Source organism: Larimichthys crocea, chromosome X (genome assembly GCF_000972845.2).
Source record: "Larimichthys crocea isolate SSNF chromosome X, L_crocea_2.0, whole genome shotgun sequence".
Lineage (NCBI taxonomy): Eukaryota > Metazoa > Chordata > Actinopteri > Sciaenidae > Larimichthys > Larimichthys crocea.
This window is the reverse complement of record NC_040020.1, coordinates 5,346,240-5,370,629: the sequence shown is the minus strand read 5'-3', so window position 1 is coordinate 5,370,629 and position 24,390 is coordinate 5,346,240. Positions and strand designations below refer to the sequence as shown.

Genomic DNA, 24,390 nt, shown 5'->3' with positions numbered 1-24,390 from the left:
TAATAATACAACATACAGCTTTCTTTGGATTTCTTTTTGAATTCCTAATCACACCTGTTTATCCACATCATCTCATTGGTAAAATATTAAATCATCCAAAGTTTTTAAGAGAGATTACTCCAAATGATCTAATCATAAGGCATTAAAATGTGTTAATGCTCATGTTACAGACAATAAAACCATGGGCAAACATTAAGTACAGCAGTGGCATGGGCCAAAAACACTCCAACAGGTGTTATTATGAATAACTTTTATTTGATCAGCTCTTGGAATCACAAGTCAAGTACATTACAGACATTAAAATAATAAAATAGTGTGGTATCCTTTTGTAAAACAGTGGTCAGTTTGTGTTAGTATTAGCCTTGCAATATTGAAAATAAAAATACAGCAGTTATGATGGAAAATGCACCAAATCTGCATCAATTCAAATGCATTTTATGGTAGATGGACTGTACTTATATAGCGCCTATCACTAGCACTCAAGGTGCTTTTACACTATATATATCATCACACACATTCATATACTGATGGCTAACTGCTCACCAGTTTTTGAAAACTAATCATTAACACATCACCAGGAGTAACTTGGGATTCAGTATGTTGCCCAAGGACACTTCGACATGCAGACTAGAGATCGAACCCAATCATCTGATATGACCACAGCTCATGTTTGTCACGACTAATCTATGATAAATTTGAATGTTTCCTGAAAACTTGTTTTAAAGCGTGTGTGTGAAGTTTAGATTATCTGTACATCACAGGGCTCAGTAACGCTCGCTGACACTTTGAGTCATAAGACATTCAGTCTGTAGCCCACCTGACGTGCTTGTCTGTGGAATTTGGGAGGAACATGCAAACTCTTGGGAGAGTACTAACCACTGTGCAACCATACCACCCACGTCATGTACAGTCAAATGAAACGCCTGCACGCACAAACACACACACACATACGCGCATAAGTCAGTGATTTCCAGGGGAGCTTCCTGGAAGATTGCTGTAACTGTTCCGGTACTGTCACAATGCGCCTCCATAAAAAAAAAAGGAGAACACATGATTTCATGCACTTTCCTGCAATTTACTGGAAAATGCAATTATGCTTAACATTAGTGCAGTTGGGTTTCAGATGCACTTGTAATTGTTGCGCCTCCCTAATTGAAGGTCTACATCCATATACACACACACAAACACACCACGCACACAGAGTGGTTGATGTTTCTGAAAGTCCCTGACAATACCATGATGCATATTTTCTTAGCATGGGTGGCCTGTAATTAAAGAGACAAGGCACACAAAGACACACAAACACATGCCCTGACACAGTGTTCAGAAAAAAAAAGAGACCGAGATGTTGCAAGTAATGAAACAAATTTATTGAATCTTCCAGTAGAGGCTTGATATTCATGGAATAAAACTGCTTTTCTGGGAGTTTTACTGAGCAAAAACACAAAGGAGAAAAAAACAAACAAAAAAAAACAAAGAGGCAATGTGTGAAAGTGCAGACAAACAAAACAGAAAACATGTTCAAAAATACAAAAAGAATGTAAAGAGTAATACAGTTTAATAGCAAAGAGGATTGCTCAAAGCATATAAGAAGTGAATGGCAAAATCTGCATTTTATATATAAAAAAAATCATATTGGGAGATCAGTAATTGATACCCTTTTCTCAGTCAACAATTAAAATTTGAATGCTCAACATTTTCCCATAACAGTCATTTAACAAGTTTTGCTCAGTCGATGTAATAAGAGAATGAAGCACAGTCACTGAAATATTTATGTCCTCAATGTGACTCTGAATTTGACACATTTGATTTTGCTGCCGAGTACACAGCGAGGGACAAAACTAAACTGCACTTATATTTGCCTCTGCTCCATGTGGTGTTCAGCTACCAGTCGTAAATGTGTAACACTACACTAACCAAACTATGCTTTGCAAAACCAGACTGCACAGCACATATTCTAATAGTGAATATATCTAAACACTATTCATTTTTTTTTCTTCTTAAAATTCATTTGAAACACGAGTGTAACACAAGATGAGCAACATTTAAACATTAGTCTTTTTTTCTGAATAGTCTGAAATGCCCTTTTAGTGCCATGCCCCACACTAAAATCCCACTCTAAACTCTCAAACTCCCCCTAATTTTGCCCTCCTATTGTTTTTCATGATCTGTGATATGGGATTTCATTTTTATAATAACTTTGTAATGCCTTATAATTTATTTAGCCTAAAAAAAAAAAGAACACTTTGAGGAAACGGCATACTTGTTTAAGTATCTGGAGATGATTAAAAAAATTTCAGTCATATTGGTCAACCTCCGAGTCCCTGCTAACTTTTTACATCTCATAAGTACATTTCATGCCAACTTCATTGCAGTCAGGCAGTAGACAGCAGCCGACTGCAATTTTGGTGACCTGGAATGTCCCATAATTATTGTAACTATACAAGTATATCTGGATTTCAGATTTTAGATGCAAACTAGTAATAAGTCAGAATAATAGAACAATGAAAAAGAGACATTGTGGGAGCAAGATCAGGGAGGATACTTGCGTCATGATGAGTGTGATGGTTATTACAATTGGTCACAAAGATCAAGTATCTTCCAGTTGCATCACGCTCACTTTGCTTACTCCTCTCCCAGACTGCAAATGTGCCCAATTCAGACATCCTTCAAGTAGAGAACAAACCAACCCATTTAACAACCAGCCCAGCCCTACTGGTCCCAGATCAGCTTGTGTCTCAGTCAAAACCATCAGTTGTCGGAAAAGTCCGATTGGCTGAACCACGAGGCGATCTGTGACCGTATTCTTGCTACTTAGACCAAAATGCTGGGGTATGGACAGCCACGGGGCTGAGGACAGTGAAGCCTAGGAGACAGAGGATATAGGGTTGTGGGGGGAGCCCATCTGGGTTAGCACCTTATCCAACCACTGCAGAGGACCGTGCAGGTGAATCTCAATCCAGCAGGGTGTGCTGGTCACATCCTGGCGGTGGTACTCTGCTCCCCAGCCCTGAAACATATGAAAACAACATCATTATGATTTATGAGATTTACTTGTTCCTAATATTTAGGACTCAGTTCAGTGTTGAGTTCTGCTGGAATCCATGTTAGTATTTTACTTTGTATCAAGATACCCTGTGTTTATACTAAAATCTGTACCCAATTCAGAAAAAGCTTATTCGATTATCTGATGTGTTCATTTTGGTTTATTAAAAGTTTTTCACTGAGAATAAAACTAAACTTTTAAAACAGGAAAACCTGAAAAACCAGAACTTTGCAGGGAAAACGGTCAACTTACAACTAGCACAGTAAAAAAGATGCATTAAGTGATAAAAAAGTAGAGAAACCGAAGAGAAAACACAAATGAACCACTTATCACATTATGTAATATTATGCTAAGGCAAATATGAACATAGCTTGTTCAAAATATAATGCTGTTCTATCTTCTTTTAAAGAAACAAATCATCTTACCTTAACAAAGCTCATGCGGATGGTACACATCTTGGTGAGCTCATAGACGGCCTCGAAGCCGTGGTTGACGGACTGGGCCAGCAGCTCGGCAAACTCCTGGTTGTTGAAAATCTTCAGGCTGCAGCCGCTGGGAATCTTACACACAGTCGTGGGATGGAAACCGTGGTGGTAGTTACAGTTACGACTCTGGACGAAGATACTGCTATCACTTAGACATTCTGCATACACCTCCCCGCCGACGTAATACAGATGGACACCTGAGAAGAAGCAGGGGAGAAAAAAGTGTCACCTGATGTTCATCGGCAAAAACAAAAGGTCCCAAAACATCAGTGTGGTCACCTTCAAATCAATGCACTAAAATGTTTACTCTGCTTGTTGTCGTTTTGTTCTAACGTCTATTGACAACACTAATTGATTTAGTCTCGTCTGTGGACGGTTGGTGCATTGCAGTCACCGACATGCTTTTTCCATACTGCACCTTTGCCGATGTGCCGCCGGGTGTTCTCAATGGTGGAGTTGCGGTTGACGTTGGAGAGCAGGCCGAGGCAGAATCGGTTGCGGTTGTTGGAGGGATCTGTGAAGCCATCGACGAGCACGCTGGTGGAGGACGCCTGGAACGCCTCTCCAACACGATTGTTCAGCTCGTAGTAAACAATAGAGCACCAGTGCTTGGGTTCTTCATAGGCCACAGGCTGCACATCTGCACAGGAAATACATTAACAGGTCACGAGGGTGAGCTTAGTACGCTGTTCATGCAGACACAGACACGGACACATTTAATGCACACTTTAGATTCTTCTGAGCAGACTTATGTGCAGACAAGCTGCCAGGAGCCACTGATGCCAGCAGAAGTTCAGCAATACATCTTACTCATCTGCGCAATTATTTCTTCCAAATTGTCCCCTGTAGCCCATAACAATGATTTGAATAAACATATAGGACCCACTGGCTACATTTGTGTACATTTAGGCTGACCAAAATCAATGCAGATGCATCCTAAAGTATGCCTACTGTCTGTGGTCTGTGTGCCAGCCTTTATCGAGCAGGAAAACAGTCAATAGACGGTGCCTGGCCATGCTCTCTGTGCCTCGTATCTGAAGCCGAGCCAGTGCCAGCTGGCCTCGCCCTCTCTCAGAGAGAGGAATAAATCATGTTTATCTAAGCACATACTTCTCCCAAACTTCCTCTGTAGCGTGGCACTGGCTAGCAGGTGTGTTTTGTCTGTCCCCTTCCCAGAGCTGGCCTACAATAGAAAACCCCGCTCCCCTGTACAGGATGCAGCTTGTGGAAAAGAAAAGAACTCCCCAAACTCCCACTTCCAGCAAACATTTCAACAGCTCTTCCCGCTACTGCTGTCACGATGTGTGGGCAGGATTTTTGAGCCTTGAGTGCATGATCATAAAAAAAAAGTTCAAATATTTTGTTGGTCAGGTGTGGAAAACTAAAGACCAAAGTCCAGCTGTTATTTAAATGTGAGGTTATTTAACCGCATGGTGTGTTAGTGCAGAAATTAAACCTATAACCATCAAAAGAGATTGACAAAGTATTTGTTTTTCAGAGATTTTCTCTAATTTTTGTTGTTTTTATAAGTTGTGGTAACATCATGCTCACCAAAGTTACTGTGAGATCTGAGAACACAGTTGCTCTTGCTACAACCAAATGTGACTGGGCAACTCACACACTTTTTCTTGTATGTTTTACCTCTTCATTCTTTAACTTTGACTGCACTGCTTGCTGATGATCGATGACAAGGTGACGCTGCTTTGTATGAAGGAGTCACAAGCAAAAAGTATTGATCTGATCCTTATTTTGAGGAAAAAACAAGAGTGGGCACACCCGGTATGTCCGTAACAATCCCTATTGTACTCATCATCACCTCAGTTAACAATAAATACAGTAAGTAACGATTGTACAAGGAAGCCTAAAACTGTGATGGATGATTAGTTCGGGTAATCTCTTTCGAGGAATCTAACATGGTGGTTTGTTAAAAACCTTACTCCCTTATAGTTTTAGCATTTTTTCTTTGTTGCCAGATATGAACAATTAACTTATTAAATACATTCTCATTATTACTGATTATCACCACCACTTTGGAATTTCCCTTTAAATCAGATGGCTGTTCATTGTATGGTCTGTTACCATCACGAATGCAGGGTTTAGATTTGTCTGCCCTCCGGCACAATAAAGCCAAAACCACAAAGTAGAGATAGCAGCACTTATTGCACCACATTTCAGATCTGAAAGTTGGAGGTAATTAGTGAATCTTATCGTTAACGAGTCTCAGGTCATTACCACCAGCAGAGATGACATAAGCCCCAGCTTTTATAGACCTCATAAAACTGCTCTGAGGGCTGGTTTAATTTGCTGAGGCTTTGAGCTTCCCATGGGCTCGCACCCACAGACAGAGCCTCGCTGTAAACTAGCTTTGTCCTTTCCACACACTGTTCAGGTTTTTTTATCTGACAGGATATGGCATCGACTCAGCTGAGATTTTTCTTTCCTTTTTTTTTTTTTGTATTTTGAGTTTGACCACAAGAAGAAAAAAAAAAAGCTTTAAAAACATCCAAGCTTCCCAGAAATCTTTGCACCTGCAGATCAAGGCGAGCAGGTGCAGACAGCTTTACGTGGATGATATCACCATGAACACAAGGTGTGTAGATCATACCTGCCAACTGTATTTCAAGACCATCTCCCAGCACCATCCCATTTTTCTGGTTTCTTTTGCAAGGCCCTCAAACTTTATTATGAATCATAGGCATGCAGAGGGTTTTGTAAGTTTTGTATGTTTGTCTGATATGACAATGATATGATCTGACATATGTATATGAAAATATAAATGTTGGCTGGTGTGGTGTGTCATTTCCATGGTTACCTGCTCGGTTGTTACTCTCTAGAGGCAAGGTTGGGACCATGAGGTTAGTATCCATTGGCTGGGGGCAATCCTGAGTCATCTGCTCCTCTGGGGGCATGTAGGCAGGAGGGGGAGTCTCTGCATCAGAAAGGAGCAGAGAAGTGAGTTGTTTTTGTTCACTACGGGGGGGGAAACGTAGGAAAGTTGAAACGTTGGAGCTCACCTGGCATCTGGAATGGACTGCCGGGGTCGGAGCTGGATGGTGAATGAGGGAAGGTGGCGCTGCTGCCGCTTCCCGGTGAGTTTGGGTAGCTGTTTCCCGGCGAATGTGGGAAGTTGGGGGGCATTGTGTTGGCCTGAGGAAAGGATTCTGGGAAGGTGGCGTTCTGCGGCATGTGCGGCTCGTTCTGTTGTAGAGGGTTGCGGAAGCGAGGCAGCATTGTATGCTTGGCGTTGAACTCGCTGTTCCTCGGTACCAACACAGGGGGCAGCACTGAAGAGGGAAAAAGACAAAACAGAAAGTGCTTTAATAATGCAACCAATCACAGTTCCAGTCTGCAGAGAACCTAAAATTTAACTCCACTAATAAGTCAAACCACACACTGATTTAAGAGAAAACCTTTAAGCCCTTTTCTTAACAGTGAGTCCATGAACCACTATTTTTATGACTTTCATAAACTTTTTTCTTATTGTTATGTATTATATATATTATACATTTAAATGTTTTTATCCATCCAATCACTGACACCATTTGTGATCAAGCGCTCCTCTCATTCAACCCCTCCTGTACGGTCTACTGAGCGCACATTCTCTGCAGAGAACACAGAGAGAAAACATACTGCTGACAAAGTCAAAGGCTGTATGTGTCTGTCCCCGAGAGACAGAAAGAGGTGGAGTGGAGCAAGCCGGTGTCTGTATACGACTGGAAATCAGAATAGCTGTAGACATCTTGTACAATCACACACGTGCAAAACCTATCCATACAAGTTATTTGAGTCTAACATAATAAAGAAATCTCTTTCTGGCACTCTACATGTTTTTAACGTTCTGAGCACAGATGTCCCTGCATTTTTCAAATGTCAGCTCCCGGCCTGTTGGTCTTAGCCAGCAGTATTTGGCCCAGACTCTCAGGTTTCTGCTCTGAAAAGACATTTTGAGCTGAGCCATTCTTGAGGAATTCATCACATGGGGTAAATATCCTGGCTGATGTGAGGGCTATTCAGGTGCAGTGCATACAAACCACACAGATATGCTCCACTTGTGTCTATAAATACCTGCGCAGATAAATAAAGCTGGTGCTGAAATTTTAGACGGGGCCCTGCGCTGCTGTCAGTGTTCCTGCAGGTAGCCCATGCGTGCTGCAGCGGACCAATGCATCAATGTAGCAGTTTATTTCAAAGGTTATATGTGGAGCAGGTGTTTGGTAGAACAGTGAAGGGAGATTGACAGGATGTGTGGGTGTAGGCGGATGGTGTTAGAGGCGAAGGGGTGGGGGGTAGTGTGGACAGACAGGTGCTGGGGGGTTTAATCACCTTAGCCCTCCATCTTCCACCCACTCCTAAAACAAAAAGTGTGCAAGGCAGGCAACAACTCTTTCCTCCCTTTGTGTGTGGGTGACTGGTTTCCTGTTCCAGCCATCCTCAGAGAAACTGTGCGTGCAGTCATGGACTGTGTGTGTGTGTGTGTGTGTCCTCGTTTTTGTAACACACGTGCATCTGTGAGTGTGTGTGTGCCTGTGTGTGTCTACATGTGTGCATAAATGTAAAAAAAAAAAAAAGAAGAAAAAAGACCAGCAGCACAGAGCATGCCCAAAACAAAGCCCTCATTCTCCCCCAGATGGAATTTCCTGCTCCACACACGAACACACACACACACACACACTTGGCCCTTTACACACTTAGCACCCTGCACACAGCTGTTTCTATCTTGTCAGCTGACCCTTATTTTCTGTTTAGTAAGAAGCCAAGGAGTGTTTGATTTAACTTGTTTCTGCACTACCTTTGCAGTGAGAATGTCAAAAGAAAGAAGTCACTATCTATCAGCGTTTGATTTTACTTCAATGGTCTGTTGGAGTTGGTTTTATCTGTTTGATTATAAAAAGTAAGCCAATGGATTGAGTTGGGTTTAACTAAAATCTGTCAATGTCTCTTTACTAATGAGGTAAAATGATGCATGTCTTCTGAAGAAACGGTGTGTGGTGTTTTTTTCTCGTCATGTTGAGGAGATAAACAACGTTTCAGAAAATAGATAAGAGACGCAGGAGGAAAAACAGCAAAGAAGCGAGCCTCTGCAGAAGTCATTACTGGAAGGGAAAGGACAAGAACTTCAGGGTGGGATTAATACTTCACATACTCAGAAAACTGTTCCTGAAATTCAGTTTAAATCATTTATCAAGTGTTTTTTGTGCCGTCATTGACATCAAAACTGAGATCACAGTAAATTAAGGCCATCAGGCCACCAGGATGTCCCTGAAATTCAATTTTAACACAAATTCAAGTTTAATTTTACACAATTTCTGCACCTGTGTTCTAATTTCTAGGAATGCACCAACACAGCTGAGTACTGCTCAGTATGCTCTGTTCTTTCTCAGAGTGAAAGTCACTTGTTTGTTGAATTTTATTCTAGAATTGACAAAGTGGATCAGTCACATCAGGGCTGATTCACTTAACAACTCACCTGGACTGTCCACTCGTTTGTAGTGGTAGGGGTTGATGCACACATCCTTCTGTTTGGAGCCAAACGGGTACTCGCAGCACTCCAGGGCCTTTAGCTCATGGTGGGACTGCAGGTCGGGCCAGCGCCACACCCGACAATAAATGACATGCGGCAGACCTTTCCTATGGGACACCTGCAGCCGACCATCCAGGGAGCGGGGGATTGTCACACAGTTACTGGGCTGACCCGGGCAGCTAAGAGCCCTCTCCAACTCCTCCATGGCTCCCTTCTTCTTTTTCAGTTTCTTAACCAGAGCATCCACCGCCTTTTCCGCCCATTTCTCTTCCTCATCTCCCTGCTTCCAACCCAGCAGCCGTTTGACCGCTGGGCTGGTGAAGGAGAAGAGCGAGGTGACGTTCATGTTGGACGAGCCGCCCGCCTCCCCTCTCCCCTTTCTGTCCAAAGGAAGTGTGGACAATCTAGTCTTAGAAAAGAAAGGGTGAAATGCTCTGAGTGTTTGTCCTTTTGGAGTTTCAGATAATCCTTAGCTTCCAAGATGTACGATCAGGTCCTCCTGACTGTCACTAGAAGAGAAGGAGAGGTAGGTTAGCATCTATGAGTGTAAATTCGTTTCAAACACACCTCTGCAGATCAGTCCTGCTTGCTGTGTCTGTAACAAAGTTGTAGCAGCTATAGAGAACATTAAACCGCTTTTGCTTCACCAGCTGCACTGATGTATCACCAGAAGATTACCAGAACAACCCTTCATGAAGCTGAGGATGATGTCACTGTTATAGCTGATATGGCCACGTCACTCATGACTTCTGGGAAACTGGCAGAGCAGTCACAACGGACACCCTCCTGTGAACATCCACGCCAACCAGACATTCTCCAGATAGCTTCCTGTCCGTATGGCTTGTCACATTACCACCACTCACTAATGTCGTTTACGGCAAACGACTTCACATACAGTATGCAGCATACACAACCTATAGGAATTTAGCTACCTGATTCACTTTGCAGAAATGTACACGCTTTCACAGGTTAAAGCTTCCTTATCGACAGATCAGGTACTGCAAATCTAGCAGCAGCAGCTAAAAACTCAATTAAATCAGTACATTTCTGTTGACTGACTGATAAATTCATCAACTAATTGATCTAGCTTGTCTATAAAATGTAAGTAAATAGTCACATTTGAGAAACTAGAGCCAGCAAATGTTTGACAGTGTTGTCTGAACAATGGTTTAAACAATTAATTGGATATCCAAATTCAATTTCATTATAGATGATAAATGTTTGAACACTAGTTCAAACACCAAATTTGCTTAAAAATTACTTAAACAATTACTCAGTTATTAAAAGTAATTAACAGATTCATTGTTTCAGCTGTAACTAATTCACAAATATCTCGACACTGCAATATAAAACTCAAGATATACTAACAGAAGAATTTATCCATGCCATCCCATAGTTTCACTTCATATGACTGACAAAGACTCGGCTAAAGTAAAGAAAAGTGTTTGTCTGTCGACTCTGCTTACTTGCATGTGAAATTTGAAAAGGTCTTTCAGATTTCAGAGGAAGGACACTTTCAATAAGACGCCTGCTGAGACAAATGTTCTATAAAGCTTCAATACCACCAACTAACAAACACTGGTTTAGGGGCAGGAATCTGGCAGTGTGCAGGACAATAAAAAGGAAGTGCATGTGGACCCCAGGATAAATGTGCCCATTCACACGGTCCCACAGGAGCAATTCAGTAGCCAGGAGGTACCACGCATTCTCGCTCTTAAAAGGGAAAACAAGAGCGCTCTGAGCTCTCCCGGTTCCACCTTCTTTTCAAGTTTCTCTGAATGCAATTAGAGAGATAAAAACATAGTTATGGTTGAGGTTTGGCTGCGTTAAATGTTCAGATGCAATCCCAGAATCGAATCAACAGCTTGTCAGATATATCCACCACCTTTTATCCATACTGACTCACGGGTGAGGATGCATCACTCTCTGACAGTAAAGCCTGCAGTATATTGGATTTCCTACGAGCAGGAACAAATACATCATTAGGACTGCTCTGTAGTTATTCTTGGCCCTTCAGATTATGGGATGAATAGAGATTTCTATCTTTGTCAGCTACTGCATGCGTCGGCTACATCATACTGACAAACGGGCAGGGAAGTTTGATGAGAACAGGTGCTATTTACAACGTGTGTGTGTGTGTGTGTTTGTGTATACTGTATGTGTGTGCTGTGGAGGCCCTGGACACTTACTATTGCCAACCACGCTGACAGGGAAGCAGCAAGTTGCACCTATACTTAGCTTAGCCACCCGAATTACATTGGCTGATAAAAAGTGACGTGAAGCTACTAACATACGAGGGAGGAGTGTGTTTGAGATCAAGGAAAACATATTGCAACACTGATATCTCGTCTCACATGACCCCAATATATATATATATATATTGATATCACGCAGTGCCATCATCACAGGAGAACATATCTCCACTGTCAGTGAAACAGGAAACAGGATGTGTAGTTGATAGTACTTGTAGTCTTCATATTTGTCATCACCAGCACAGCAGCGACATCACTTCCTCTTGCATGACCTGCAGGTTTTTTTTCCCTGTGTGCTGCATGTGCAGGGCGGGAGAGAAAAAGTCTAAAAACCTAGACTTTTAAATTCCTTTCTCGCCTTCTTTCAACATGAACGTTCCTTCCTTTGTAGTGAAGCTGTCATGAGTGGAGGAGGATGGCTGAGAAATGTGATGGGTGTGGCCTCAGTTCCCACGTGTTCAGTCACTGAAGTAACTTTTAAGCAGCCTTGAAGCCAAACCAATTATTTTTAGACCCAAAAGCAATGGTACAAGAAAAATGCCTGGTCCAAATAGACTAGAACTGGTAAGGAAATATCTGATCAAAGAAGCAAAACTAACATGGTCATCTACAAACAATCCTCTTTAAGACTGCTAGTATCTCAATACTTTTAATACCCTAAGCTATGCAATATAAAATATATATCTCAATATACATATTTTCTGCAAAGTGATGCATTGCTGTAGACAAAACTAACCAACAGTATCTCCAGCAGTAAAATACAACATAGATATTAATACTGGAGTGAAGAGACAATTTTATGGCAGAATGACTACTCTTAAGTAAATTTAGCTAGAATACTAAGATGCAGAAATTTCCACAGTCAGGCTGGTATTAGTACTTTTACTTAAGTAACTGACCTGCACATTTCTTCTACATCTGGTTATCACACCCACAACCCACATCATTTTGAGAAGTTGAAATTTTTGGACATTCTTGCTTGAAAAGTGATCAAAATAGATGCAGACTGATTTTCTGTCAATCAACTATTCCATTAATCATTTCAGCTCTAATTAAAGATTACAAATCTGACCAAACATTTAATGCCCGCAGACGTTATGTGACAGCTACACACACATTTCAGAGAGTATGTATGGAGGTTTAATATTCAAGTGTCATGGGCACGGCCTTTCTTCTCATTGTTGACATAATTTAATATTTTCAAAATATTTAATTCAAACAATTTATAATCATAACAGACTATATTACTCGGGAAATCTCAAAAAGCTGATTGTGCTACATTGTGACCTTGTCGGTGCCTGATGCAAAACTGACTCAGCACATCTCCACACAAAGCAAAAGACATATTTGAGCGCTGAGTGTGGAGCATAACAATGCATCACAAAGTTCAAAAGGCAAACATTGCAATATCATCTTTGTACCACGGTCACCAGCCAGATGTACAGACAGTCGTTTTGATCCCCTTCCAGACACAAAGCTGCTTTGATGGCCTTTCAGTAACAGCCAGCTCTATCAGCACAAGTTCAGGACTAGCTGCAGAAAGACAACCTTTAATCCATTTCAGATGGAAGAATCCAGAAGGTTCTGTACTGTAACATCTGGAGCAGGCTTCACAATCCTCTAATGTCATTTTACTGCAGCTGCAGACCATATCGCTTGGATATTTCCAACCCTGACAGTTAGAAATATCTCACTGCTGGCCTGACCACATGCTCATTTAAATGGTCTTGATGGCTTTGTTTTCGACAAGGCTAGTTTAGAGTTGTCCATAAGGCAGTCAAAATATACAGTACAGGCATCATTGGGCCGCTGTTTCTTATACCTACGTATAGACGAGGATGTTTGGATGACATAAACAGGCTTTTTGGGGCGCCAACTTTACTTTAAATATACTTGATGTTCGTGTGCAGGTTTTGCAGCTTGTCTGTCAAAACAATTTCTTAAAAAGTTCATGTCAGATCAAATCTAAATGCCTATCCGAAGTCCTTTGTGGCATACATTTTGTCACATTCAAAGATTTTGATTCTATCACTTATCACTTACAGAGAGGTTTGAGCCTCAGTTGGTGACTAATATCCTGATAATCATATTGAAATGCCATTTGGTATCAGTTCCTTACACAAAGTTGTATCGTGTTCATATGCTGACTTCTGTTTGCAGTTCAGAGCAGAGAAAATGTTGATTAAAAACCTCTGAAAATTGACTCACAACAACCTGTACAGCTGCACTGATCTCATCCATTCTTGTTGACATTTCCCGGCACTAGCACATGAGAGATGACATTCCCATTTGTAATCCCACCAAAAAAGCTCTGATTGGTTTGGTTGTTCTCCAACTTCTTTAACAGCCGATAAAAAACATCAGACCTATCTGAATCCCTAAAAAATATGAAATGTGGTCAGTGATTTAAAAAATATACCCACAATCCTCTTTAAGGCTGCAATTAAGGATTATTTTTAGCATCAGTTAACCTAATTACTTTTTCCAACTAATCAACTTCATGTGAAAACTGCCCACGGTGTCTTTAAATTGCCTGTTTTGTCCGTGAAACAGCCCAATAACACAAAAGTATTCCTTTGAGCCTCACCCAAGTCTCGCATAATCATTGAGGAATAACAGGGTCTTTACTGGCTCAGAATGGACCTTTGGGGGGTGACTACACAAGACAGTAAGCATGATCAGTCTGCATACAGTTAGGGCTGGATAATGTGGCTTAATATCTCAATATGCATATTTTTTGCATAATACGATGAATTGCTGGAGACTAAACTACCACTAGTTAAAAATTAGCTCTCCAGTAGTAAATGCAGGAGTGACGTGACCATTTTAGGGCACAGTGAGTACTTGTTGCTAGAATACTTGCATACTTTTTCCAAGATAACGTTTAGACTGCGAATATTTCGACGGTGGGGTTGGTATTAGTACTTTTCCTTAAGTAACGTACCTCAAAACTTCCTCCACCTGGTCAGCACATCTACAGCCTAACTGCACCTTGTGGGTAAGGGTGCTCTGATCAACTAAAGCACCCTCAAGAAGCAAGTAAGTCTCTATGAAGACCAAATGATTTGATATTTAGTGTTGTGCATGAATGTGATAAAAGAGCGTCATTCATTGAATGTGCTCATGCTTTTGACAGTGAAATCAACATGAACTTGAGTGTCGTTAACTCCAGCGAGAGTCAAAACTCAACTGTTGAGTTAAAACTCAATATAAATCACAAAGTTGACTAAATTAATTTTCCAGTGGAACTACCTCGACACATCACTGAAGAGAAAGTAAGACAGCTACCAGCTAAGAGTTTATACAGTCTATAAAACAGAATATCTTGGACACTCAAAGTCTCAGCAGAAAAGGGCTTTTGTCAGCGATTAAGGGATAAGATCCTGGTTGCTGTATAATAATAGTAATAGCTGTGTGATGTGTTTGCTCCCACAGAAAAGAAATAAAAAGTCCTTGCTTATGTAATGTAACAAGATGTGTTTTTGTATTTTTCACAGTGGAGTTAAAACTAGATAACTAGAAACTGTGAGTCAGATTAATGACAAAAACCAGAGGTTTCCAAATACATTTTCCGCCAGAGGACCATGGATCATCTACTCTGATGATTGGAAGATGCTGTAGTAGAGTTACAAAAACAGAGAGTTTTTATTTTTATTTCTTTGTCAGCCGTGATGTCACCTACTGGAAATACTCCGTTTGGTTTAGGCGAAAGTTGCAACAAAACAGTTTTTTGATAAGTTGCTCATTAAACAGTTTCAATCGCTATTTTTATTTTCAAATCTTTTTATTTTGGCAATGCTGATTTTCTTTTGTCACTGACTAAAACCTCATTGGTTGGCACCAAAAATTCCTCTATGTAGGAAAAACCCTGAGTAACACAGATGCCTGCAGTGGCCTTGGCCGCTGCTATCCTCCCTATAAAAGCTGAAACACACACCATCATTTACACAACAGCTCCATAAAAACCACTCTGACATTCCCTACAGCTGAGCCTGGGCAATGCTCTCTCACTATTGTGTTAGCGGTAGCTTGTTATGGCCATCAGTTAGTCCACCGGACAGAAACTGAGGCTAATGGGAGCACAGAGTGGGATCATGCGACACTGACAGGCGGAGGCTTTGACCCACCGGGTGCGAGCTGTTAGCCACTACACTAGCCCCATGGATCATTTTGCACCGCTCCAGTGTCTGTTAATCAATTTAGGCCTGGGCTGTGTAGGATGAGGAGGCAGTAATGATGCTCTCTGGACCCTCCCCAGGGACGGAGCATTATAAAGAAGCTACATTATTTATCAGCAGGGTCCTGGACGGGGCCTCCATTAGCCCCAGCTCAATGGAGTCACTGGCTATAAACAGAGGAGAGCAGGAAGAGGGAGTGATAGATAAAGAGAACGAGAGAGGAAGAGAGGAGGAATGATGCAGAAAGAGAAAGACAGGAAGAAAGTGAGAGTGACGGCAAAGGCAGAGATGTAAGACAGAGGGAGTGTTTTGGAGAGACAAAGATGGAAAACGCTCGTATATCTGGTCTGTTCACTGAGCGCTTCTCGATTAAGTGCCTTCAAGGGTCATTACTGAGTAAAGAGTAACACTACAAGGATGCAAATCACAGCAAAGCAGCAGTGACATATGAAAGTTTCTCTAGCAGGAGCAGGAGCTGTCGCAAAGTTCAATACCACTTGAGGCGAGCCATTAAAAAGAAAACAGAGGGAGAAAAGAGTAACGTTTGAAATTTCAATACCAAAAAGCAAACTCTCTCTCAATATCTTTGTGTTTTACCTTTGTAAACAGAATATCTTTGTGTTTTACCTTTGTAAACAGAATATCTTTGGGTTTTGGACTGACAAAAAGATACAAAATAAGCCATCTGAAGATGTTACCTTGGTCTCTGAACAACTGTGATGCACGTGTTTCTCTATTTTATAGACGGAATGATTCATCCAACAAATTATGGGCAGATTAATTGACCATGAAGATAATCATTGGTTGCAGCTCTAATAAACATGTTTTTGTATTCTTTTGACAAAAGACAACTTTTTAAATGTATGTAAACAAAAGCATCTATCCAAGAACTTATCCAGAATATCTATCTAAAAGTCTAAGTTATCTAAAATTGGTCAAAAGTTAAATCAGGAACTTGTGACAGATTAGAACTAATGACAGTATAAAGCAGGGGTGTCCAAACTGTTCCACGAAGGGCCGGTGTGGCTGCAGGTTTTTGTTCCAACCAACCAAGAGCACACAGTTTGACACCCCTGGTATAAAGACTGGGCGGCGTATGCGTGACGTCACCCACAGGCTCAGAGTGTGTTGGCTCAGGTTGGCACCATGTTGGTAGCCATGCTTCTTCTGCTTCCCAGCTAATCTAAAATAGGCAAAGACGTGGATCATCGGCGGTTCAATGACACCTGGGTGCTCAAACAAGCCATCTGTAAAGGCACTCAACTGTCAATCAAAGTGGCCATGCTCTTAATTAATGAATAACTTTAAGGGTAAATTAGCTAAAGAGACCAAAACTGTTTTTTGTACCAGGCTGTAAACATGTTTATTTCTGCTGTGAAGTTGAATTTTAACATGGGGGTTATGAAGCCTGAGTCATTCTGTAGCCAGCCTCAAGTGGCCGTTCAAAGATCTGCAGTTTTTGGCACTTTGCATGGGCTACACTTCACAGTCATGGAGGTTGCCACTTGATTAGAGCCCATTTTTCAATATACTGCATATACAATGCAATATACTGCTTGCACAAACAAGCAATGGCAACATATCTTTGGAGTTCATGTGCTGCTGTTTTACCGTCCAAATCACCAAATATTGGCTGATATATCAGCCCGTCATGTTCGCCACTCAGACTCATCTATTACATTTCAATTGGTTCCAAAAAAGTATTGAGATTCAATAGCCGGCCCCAGTAGCCAGCAAATGCAGATATTTACCACAGCCACGCATGTCTTATGAAACAGTCGAAGAGCAAAGCTTGAAATAACCATAGTCAGACATGAGCATGAGGTGCTGCCCTTAGTGACTAGACATGGCATTGACCTGTGAGGCTCCTTTAACTCACTGGGGTCACTTTTCCTTTACAACCACCAACACATGACACAGCTGACCCTGTAAAGATCACACTGGCATACACACAAGCGAGCAAAATCTAGCTGTGACACGACTTCCATCATGGCATGGAAAAACACCAGAAACAAAACTTTGTGTCACCAGAAATGTGGTCAGTATTGTCTCTGACTTTGAAAGGCTGAACTGGGATCAGATTCTTTATGTCCCAGACACACCAGTCCACACACAAGTGCAGACATAACTAGCAAACACATGGGGTTTGAAGCAGCTATCTCAACCATGCTTGGCACTCAGTGTTGGGTTAGTGTTGTGTTAGGGTGGACACCTCACCCCAACACATGGCAGGCTATGTTGTCCGGGCCCTACAGACACACAGGGAGGGTTTTGACGTTGTTCACTACTGTTGTGACTGACTCTCTGGATACAGGAATGCTGCTAACCTATATTTACACCTTGTAGTTGAGAAGTTTTTGCCTTTAGTATGATCATAGACGGATATATGGATGTTTGACTTGGTCATACAGTGGCAAACAAAACGTTTATGTAACGTTTTGTAAGGAAATGAAGCATCTGACGATCGAATCTGCGTTGCCATTTATTAAAGAGGCTTCACCCTGATGTAAAACTAACCCTGCCATTTCAATCCTATAAAGACACCATTTGTTTAATTTTCAAACAGAATTTAAAGCCGCATACCCGGAGAACGCAGGACGATAAAACAATTGGAAGTAAATCACGGACAAGGACAAATTCCTGTCCTTTGGGTAATCTGATATGTCATCTTCAATAATGTCAGGAGATCTAGCCTTAGCTGCTGTAGATCTCTCTCTCTCTCACTCACTTGCTTTCTTTATCCCTCTCTCTCTCTCTTTCTCTTTCTGTCCTGCATGCACATTTACATAGACACAAATTCATAAACACATACACATAACTAAAAAACCACACAATGGGACACATGTCCTGTGAAGCATGATGGTGCACCAGGTTGAGATAGCCTTAGAAAGCCTGTATCTGCAGGAGGCCAGCGAAATGATTCAAACTTTAAAATGGAAAAACATGTAAACGGATGGCATCATGTGTTGATTTGTAAGCACTTCTTTATTCGTCATATAACGCTTTAGTGGCATCAACACGAGATCTGTTAACAAATGTATGACACGAGGCTACTATATAGTATAGAGCTTGAAGGATTGGTCAATTAATCAATGAGCTTATCCTCAGAAAACTTGATTAGCGACAGTTATAACTGTTTAATCATTAATCAAAAAGAAAAAGATGCTAAAAAGTGACTTTCTTGTGTGTGAAAATGTAAAGATTCACTGCATGAGCCTGTTTCATCATTGTACATTTGTTTTTTTTTAGCAATTTTCTCACATATCCTGTAGCCTAATAACCCAAATATCCCCATAGCATGTGTTTAATAACTGCAGTTCAGTCTTTATTCCCTCCTGAATAATCACTGCATACATCAGTAAGACTATGAAGTGACTCTCTTGATTCAACCCCAATGAATGATGTTTTTTGGAGCACTTCTGCAGTATTCCTATTTTCTTCTCTAACATACAGCAACCACACTACTACTACTACTACAATATTATTGCAGTTCTTTAACAAAACAGTGTTTGGTCTAAATTATTCATGAAAATGTGTCTAAATGTACAACCCCAGGCTGATACTGTGAGTAAAAAAAGGAAGAAGGGGAAAAGGAAAAAAAAAAGAAAAAGTTTGAAGCTGCCAACTAACACACTGTTGAGTTGATAAGCGCTGGGATCTACTTCTTCTCCACAAACAGACACATGCAACACTGTAACAAATGACACAACAGTTAAAGGAAGTTTTCATTTAGCTTGTTAGAACATAATAAAAGTTTCCATACCTTTTCTTTGGCTGCTGCTCTCTGTCTCTCTCTGTGTGTGTGTGTGTGTGTCTCCTCCTGTGTGCTCTCTCAGCCTGTCTTGGGTCTGCTGCTCGGCCCTGGCGTCAGTGAGTCGCGGAGCCGTCTCACCCTCCGCTTGAGCGCCAGTATCACGCCGCAGGATGCAGCAGCAAGCAAAGCAAAGCCCCGACAATAACAAGACCTACTTTTCACACATTTAAAACATCCTTCTTCATTCACCGTGTGGAGATGGATTATGTAACTCGTGAAACAGTTTCTTGAGTGTTTCTATTCAGAGTTTTTGGGTTTTGTCACAAACTTGCCTTTGCAAGTTGAAGGTTGCTTGTTTTGATGCAGTTGAGAGGAGGTCTTTTTTATTTTCAGTTTCTCCCAGAACATCCCTGCAAAACATGGGGTAGTTTTTATTTTATTTTACTCTTTTATGCAATAAAATCTGACCTCTTACCTCCCTAAATGCAACAAAAATCACCTCAAAATATTGATTTCAAGCTTAATAAAAACAGATTTCTTCTCCAAACTTGTCCCAGTACTGCCTTTCAGTAGTTTTAAGTGACAGACAACTCTGTGGTTTATCTGTAGTGAACTCCTGAACTGCACCGTGTTAAGCCTGCCTCTCAGTTCCCTTCTAGCTTTGATTGTGATATGATAAGCACTATTTATGTTGTCAGGAGAACAAAAGTGTCCAAGAGCAGGGGTAAGCACAGAAGCATGCTTACACATGCCATCATTTCAACTTCTCACCTCAAGACAATAATGCACACACACACACACACACACACACACATATCAAGTGCAGCCCTGATTCCTCTTGTGGGTGTATGGAGGCATCATTTTGCAATGTCAAAAGTGAAACTTTCAACTAGTTCTCATAAAAATGCATGAAAATAGCCTCCGTGCAGGGCAGGAGCAGAGGACATGAATGTGTCATTTCCTCAGAAGTGAGCTAAATCAGTCCATGTGTGTGCACCAGAAACAATGTGACTCACATTTAAAGAAGAGCTCAGAATAAAGTGAGTGCAATTTAAAATTGTGCAATAGTTTATATGATCAGAACAGAGATGAAGAGGTAAAAAAGAGTTGTTTTTTTAAATCTCAGAGCAGAAGTTATGCAACCTTTAAATCCTCAGAAAACAGAAAATTAAAATGCTTTACAAGCCCACTTACTCACCTAGATGACAGGCATTTGGATGAATCTTAAATAATAATATTACAGCTTTAATCAGCCCAGACATATTTTAGGCTTTCTAGAAATAATATGTCAAATAATATAAATCTTGTTTTCACTGATCCTGTTATGAAACACAAACATAAAGTCATTTTTTAAAATGTATTTATCTGGGACGTAGTTAGTCAAGTTCAGGGTTGCCGCGGTGAGAGGGGGACTAGATTATCTTGAAGACGGGCGGAGGGAAACGTTCAGAGCGGAGGAGGCTCCTGGCGTAGGTGACGTCACGGCGCTGGCGACAGAATGTCTGAGTGAGGCGGGAGCGAGCTGCACGTGAATAAATCTGGGAAAACAGCGCGAGCCAAGGAGGGAGGGAGGGAGGGAGGGGCGGGGATGATGATGATGAAGAAGATGATGATGATGATGAAGATGATGATTATATGTAGAAATAGAAAGAAAGCTCCTCAAAACTTTTTTTTTTAGTTGAAGGATTTATTCTAATACACACACATACACACACACACCCACAATGGGCAACTGCACATTCATTACAGACCTATTGCTTCAAGGGAAAGAGGCTGCTCAGTTCATACAGACTCTGTCTTTTTTTTATGATAAAAGCATAATCAAACAGTAATATCCTCAAAAAGAGTAAAACGTACTTTGTACCACGCCCGTCTTGGTTTTAACACTGCATGAAAGTGACAAAATATATTTACTTTAGAGGAAACTTGTACTTTACTGTCCATTTTATGCTATTTCGTTATACTTCCACTCCAGTAGAGTTCTTTTCATTTTTTATGACATACCGCAGGAAGCTTGCTGATCATTTTACATTCATAAAATATATCAGTTCATAACATAACATGCATTGCAGTGATATACACTACACAATAGTCCACTTTAGGCTGGCTACAGAAAAAGTCAATCTCCATAAGCGCCCATGTTAAAAATCTCCAACTTCACAGCAGAAATTAACATGTTTACAACCCGGTACAAAAAACGGTTTTAACGGTGTGGGTGACATCACACATATGCCGTCAATACTATACAACAGATGTGCTTTAAATTCTGCCTTAACAAAGATACGGATGTTCAGGTTTGATTGACGCTGTCAGAAAGGTATTAATCAATCTATATGTTTGTTGTTTAGGCTGTGGTGTTGACTGGAGATTGAATACTGACAAAAAAGAGAGAGAGAGAGAGACAGAGAGAGAGAGAGGATGATGTGCAGCAAAGGGCCACAAATTCAGGCCACTGCAGTAAGCACTGAGCCTTTGTACCAGGTAAGACCCAAAAGGTGTTTCTAATATTTCAGTATAATGCACTTCAGTACAACACCACTACCCACTATTACCTCAATAATAAACATAAATTAGAATTATTACCTCTTTAACAGTGTCAACAAAAACTGAAAAATAATAATCGTAAAAGTAGAATTTACAGCAGAGATGAACTGTACTGGAGCACGTTAGATTGTACCAAATGAAGTGGCCGATGAGTTAATAAGATCCTTGAATTTATCTTAGTGTTCGCCAGCTTCAACATAAAGTAGAAAGTAAAAATGCCACAATGTAAATATATCCATTACAAGTCAAATTCTTCTAATAATATATGAGTATTTTTACATTGTGGTATATGTAATTAAAGGATCTGAATACTTCTCCCATCACTGCTTTCTATTATTCATATATGTTCAGAACGTCAGAAACAAAGCCTTTTACAAACTGGGTGCAGTAGGGGAATAATAATTGATTTTTTTTTTTTTTACTGTACATTGAGTCCAACAAATCCTGGAATCCACCTATAAAATATCCAACAAGATTTGTGAGCAAATTGAATTACTTGGCTGAAGAGTGTCGTCCATCTTCTCTTTATGCTGCATGAAGCGGCCACAATGCAAATATTTGTATTTTTAAAGCAGGTAACATGAAGCAAATTATATTTTGTGTGACATAAATTCACTAATGCAGTCACTGGGATTGGGATTATGTGAGCACTAGAAATGAAAATCAATTACCTTTGCGTTATGTGCGTTTTTATGTACTTATTATGGTTGTATCAAGGCAAGGAAGCTCAAGGAGAGACTCTCTCCCTCGTAGCAGTAATGGCTATGACAGCTGATGCTGTAATGGCTGTATCCCACTTCGATTAGCCTCACAAGACTGAATGTTTGTATTCTGGTAAATCGGGTAAACAAATAATGTGTTTCATATTATTCTGAACAAAGAGAGGCTGCTGTTTTTTCCCATCTTTAGCCTGGCCTTGCGCTGTGGTGGTAAGAACTGAATGTGGATGCAATTAGATGACAGTCCCCATTGTTGAGCCGTCACACAGCAAGACAGCAAAAGGTCAAAAGAGGGGTCAGCTTCTTCCCATCTCTCTGCGCTCTAACTTGTAGTATAAGTCACTTAGTAAGCCAGCCTTGGGTCACCTGTACTGTGGTTGAAAGAGATACAGTAGGCACCCTGTGAATCTGAAGCCATGGCATGGATATGGGGAGATGTAATGACTCTCAAGCAGTTCATCACAACCACCTGATTTCTAAATTAAACTGCAAACATATTACAAGAATGTGGCAGACATCAGCTTGTCTTCAAATGAGGCAAACCGAGTGGCATCAAGGTCCTCCTGTAGCTTGGAGACATGAAGCTCTGCCCTGCTCATATATGGCAAACCAAATGAGCTGCCCCTGGACCCTTAACTTAACTGGACCCTCCAACATCCACATCTGGCAATGTTCATGGGGTCCAAAGCTGGCAAATGGTCACTAATGGTCACTACACCAGAGCAACAATGCAAAAAGCAATGCGAAAGTTAAGTTAAAATCTAAATCTCAGAGGAACTAAGGTTGATTTACCCCTGTAGTTTGGTTAATGTGTTATGGAACAAGGAAAAATAGCTCTATATATGTAGGTCTGAAGTAACACAAGAGTTGAAACCACTAATCTAGTCCAGTTGGGGTTAATGTCTAGTCCACATCAGCCATGATTATCACTATGGTTTCTATGCACCACTAATCAGCTTCTTATATCCCACCATCGTTATCTTGTGGCAAAAACAGATTTTTTTCCTTTTGATTTATGAAGCCCAAAATCATAAATTACACATTTGCCTCAGAGAGCTGAACCAGCTGTACAATATAAGGCATCCTGCATCCTTAGACATTTGATTTAGATCAGAAAAATCTCCTCAAACACACAAAAAAATCATCAGCAGCATCACTCTAGCTGTCGTGCATTTAGAGTTGGCAGAAGTAGCAGCAGGAAAACTATACTTGAATTAAAAGAATGACAATATAGGGTAAAAGGTGCAAATATAAATAAAGATAAAAAGGAGTTTAGTGACATCTAGCAGTGTAGTTGCCCTCCAGTTTCAAGCGGGAGGGAGAAACTATGGCAACCATGAAAAATATGAAACACCCTATCTTGAGACAGTTTATGGTTTGTCCATTCTGGGCTGCTGTAGACATGGAAGGACACCATGGAAGAGGACCTGCAGTGTCTGCAGATATAAAAGTTTAACTCTAAGATAACAAAAACATAACATTCTTATTTTCAGGTGATTATACACAAATGACATAGTTATGTGTTCTATCTTTTTCATTTCAAGTTCAAAATAGCAAGTGTACCTTTGGAGATTTAGACTATTTTGTTAGACATACTGTTCCCAGAGCTCAGGATTAAACTGTCATGCTCAAATTTCACCTCTTATCCTGTCAGCGCAATATTTCTTTGGGTGGTAAGTTCTGTTCTGCTGTCCAATGCAGAAATCACAATAGTGATGGACAGGAAGGACGGATTGTGTCATCTCAAAGAAGAGCTCCGGTTCTTGAAATAGTACTTAAATACTTCTCTGCTCCCTCAACCCAAAACAGGACAAGAACTACAAGGCCAACATGTTGCATGTAAAAGGTGTGGACAGGACATTAACATTTGAACCACTTAGTAGTAGGCTCT

At 40.7% G+C, this 24,390-nt stretch overlaps 1 protein-coding gene across 1 annotated transcript; it reads right to left on the bottom strand.

The window, feature by feature from the left end:
• Positions 1-1,346: 1,346 nt before the first annotated feature.
• Positions 1,347-19,406, bottom strand: smad1 (SMAD family member 1). The gene is made up of 7 exons (XM_010729469.3): positions 19,246-19,406; positions 8,999-9,561; positions 6,546-6,815; positions 6,344-6,460; positions 3,950-4,171; positions 3,472-3,728; positions 1,347-3,010 (listed from the first exon to the last, which is right to left on the bottom strand). The coding sequence occupies exons 2-7, from the start codon at positions 9,396-9,398 to the stop codon at positions 2,867-2,869; spliced, it is 1,410 nt and encodes a 469-aa protein (XP_010727771.1). The 5' UTR covers positions 9,399-9,561; positions 19,246-19,406; the 3' UTR covers positions 1,347-2,866.
• Between the last annotated feature and the right edge of the window lie 4,984 nt (positions 19,407-24,390).

Coding starts and splice junctions, on each gene's coding strand:
- smad1 (XM_010729469.3), bottom strand. CDS start 9,398: ATGAACGTCACCTCGCTCTTCTCCTTCACCAGCCCAGCGGTCAAACGG. Junction 6,461..6,545: donor CAGTCCATTCCAGATGCCAG/GTGAGCTCCAAC, acceptor TTTCTGATGCAG/AGACTCCCCCTCCTGCCTAC. Junction 3,011..3,471: donor TCCGCATGAGCTTTGTTAAG/GTAAGATGATTT, acceptor CATATGTTTCAG/GGCTGGGGAGCAGAGTACCA.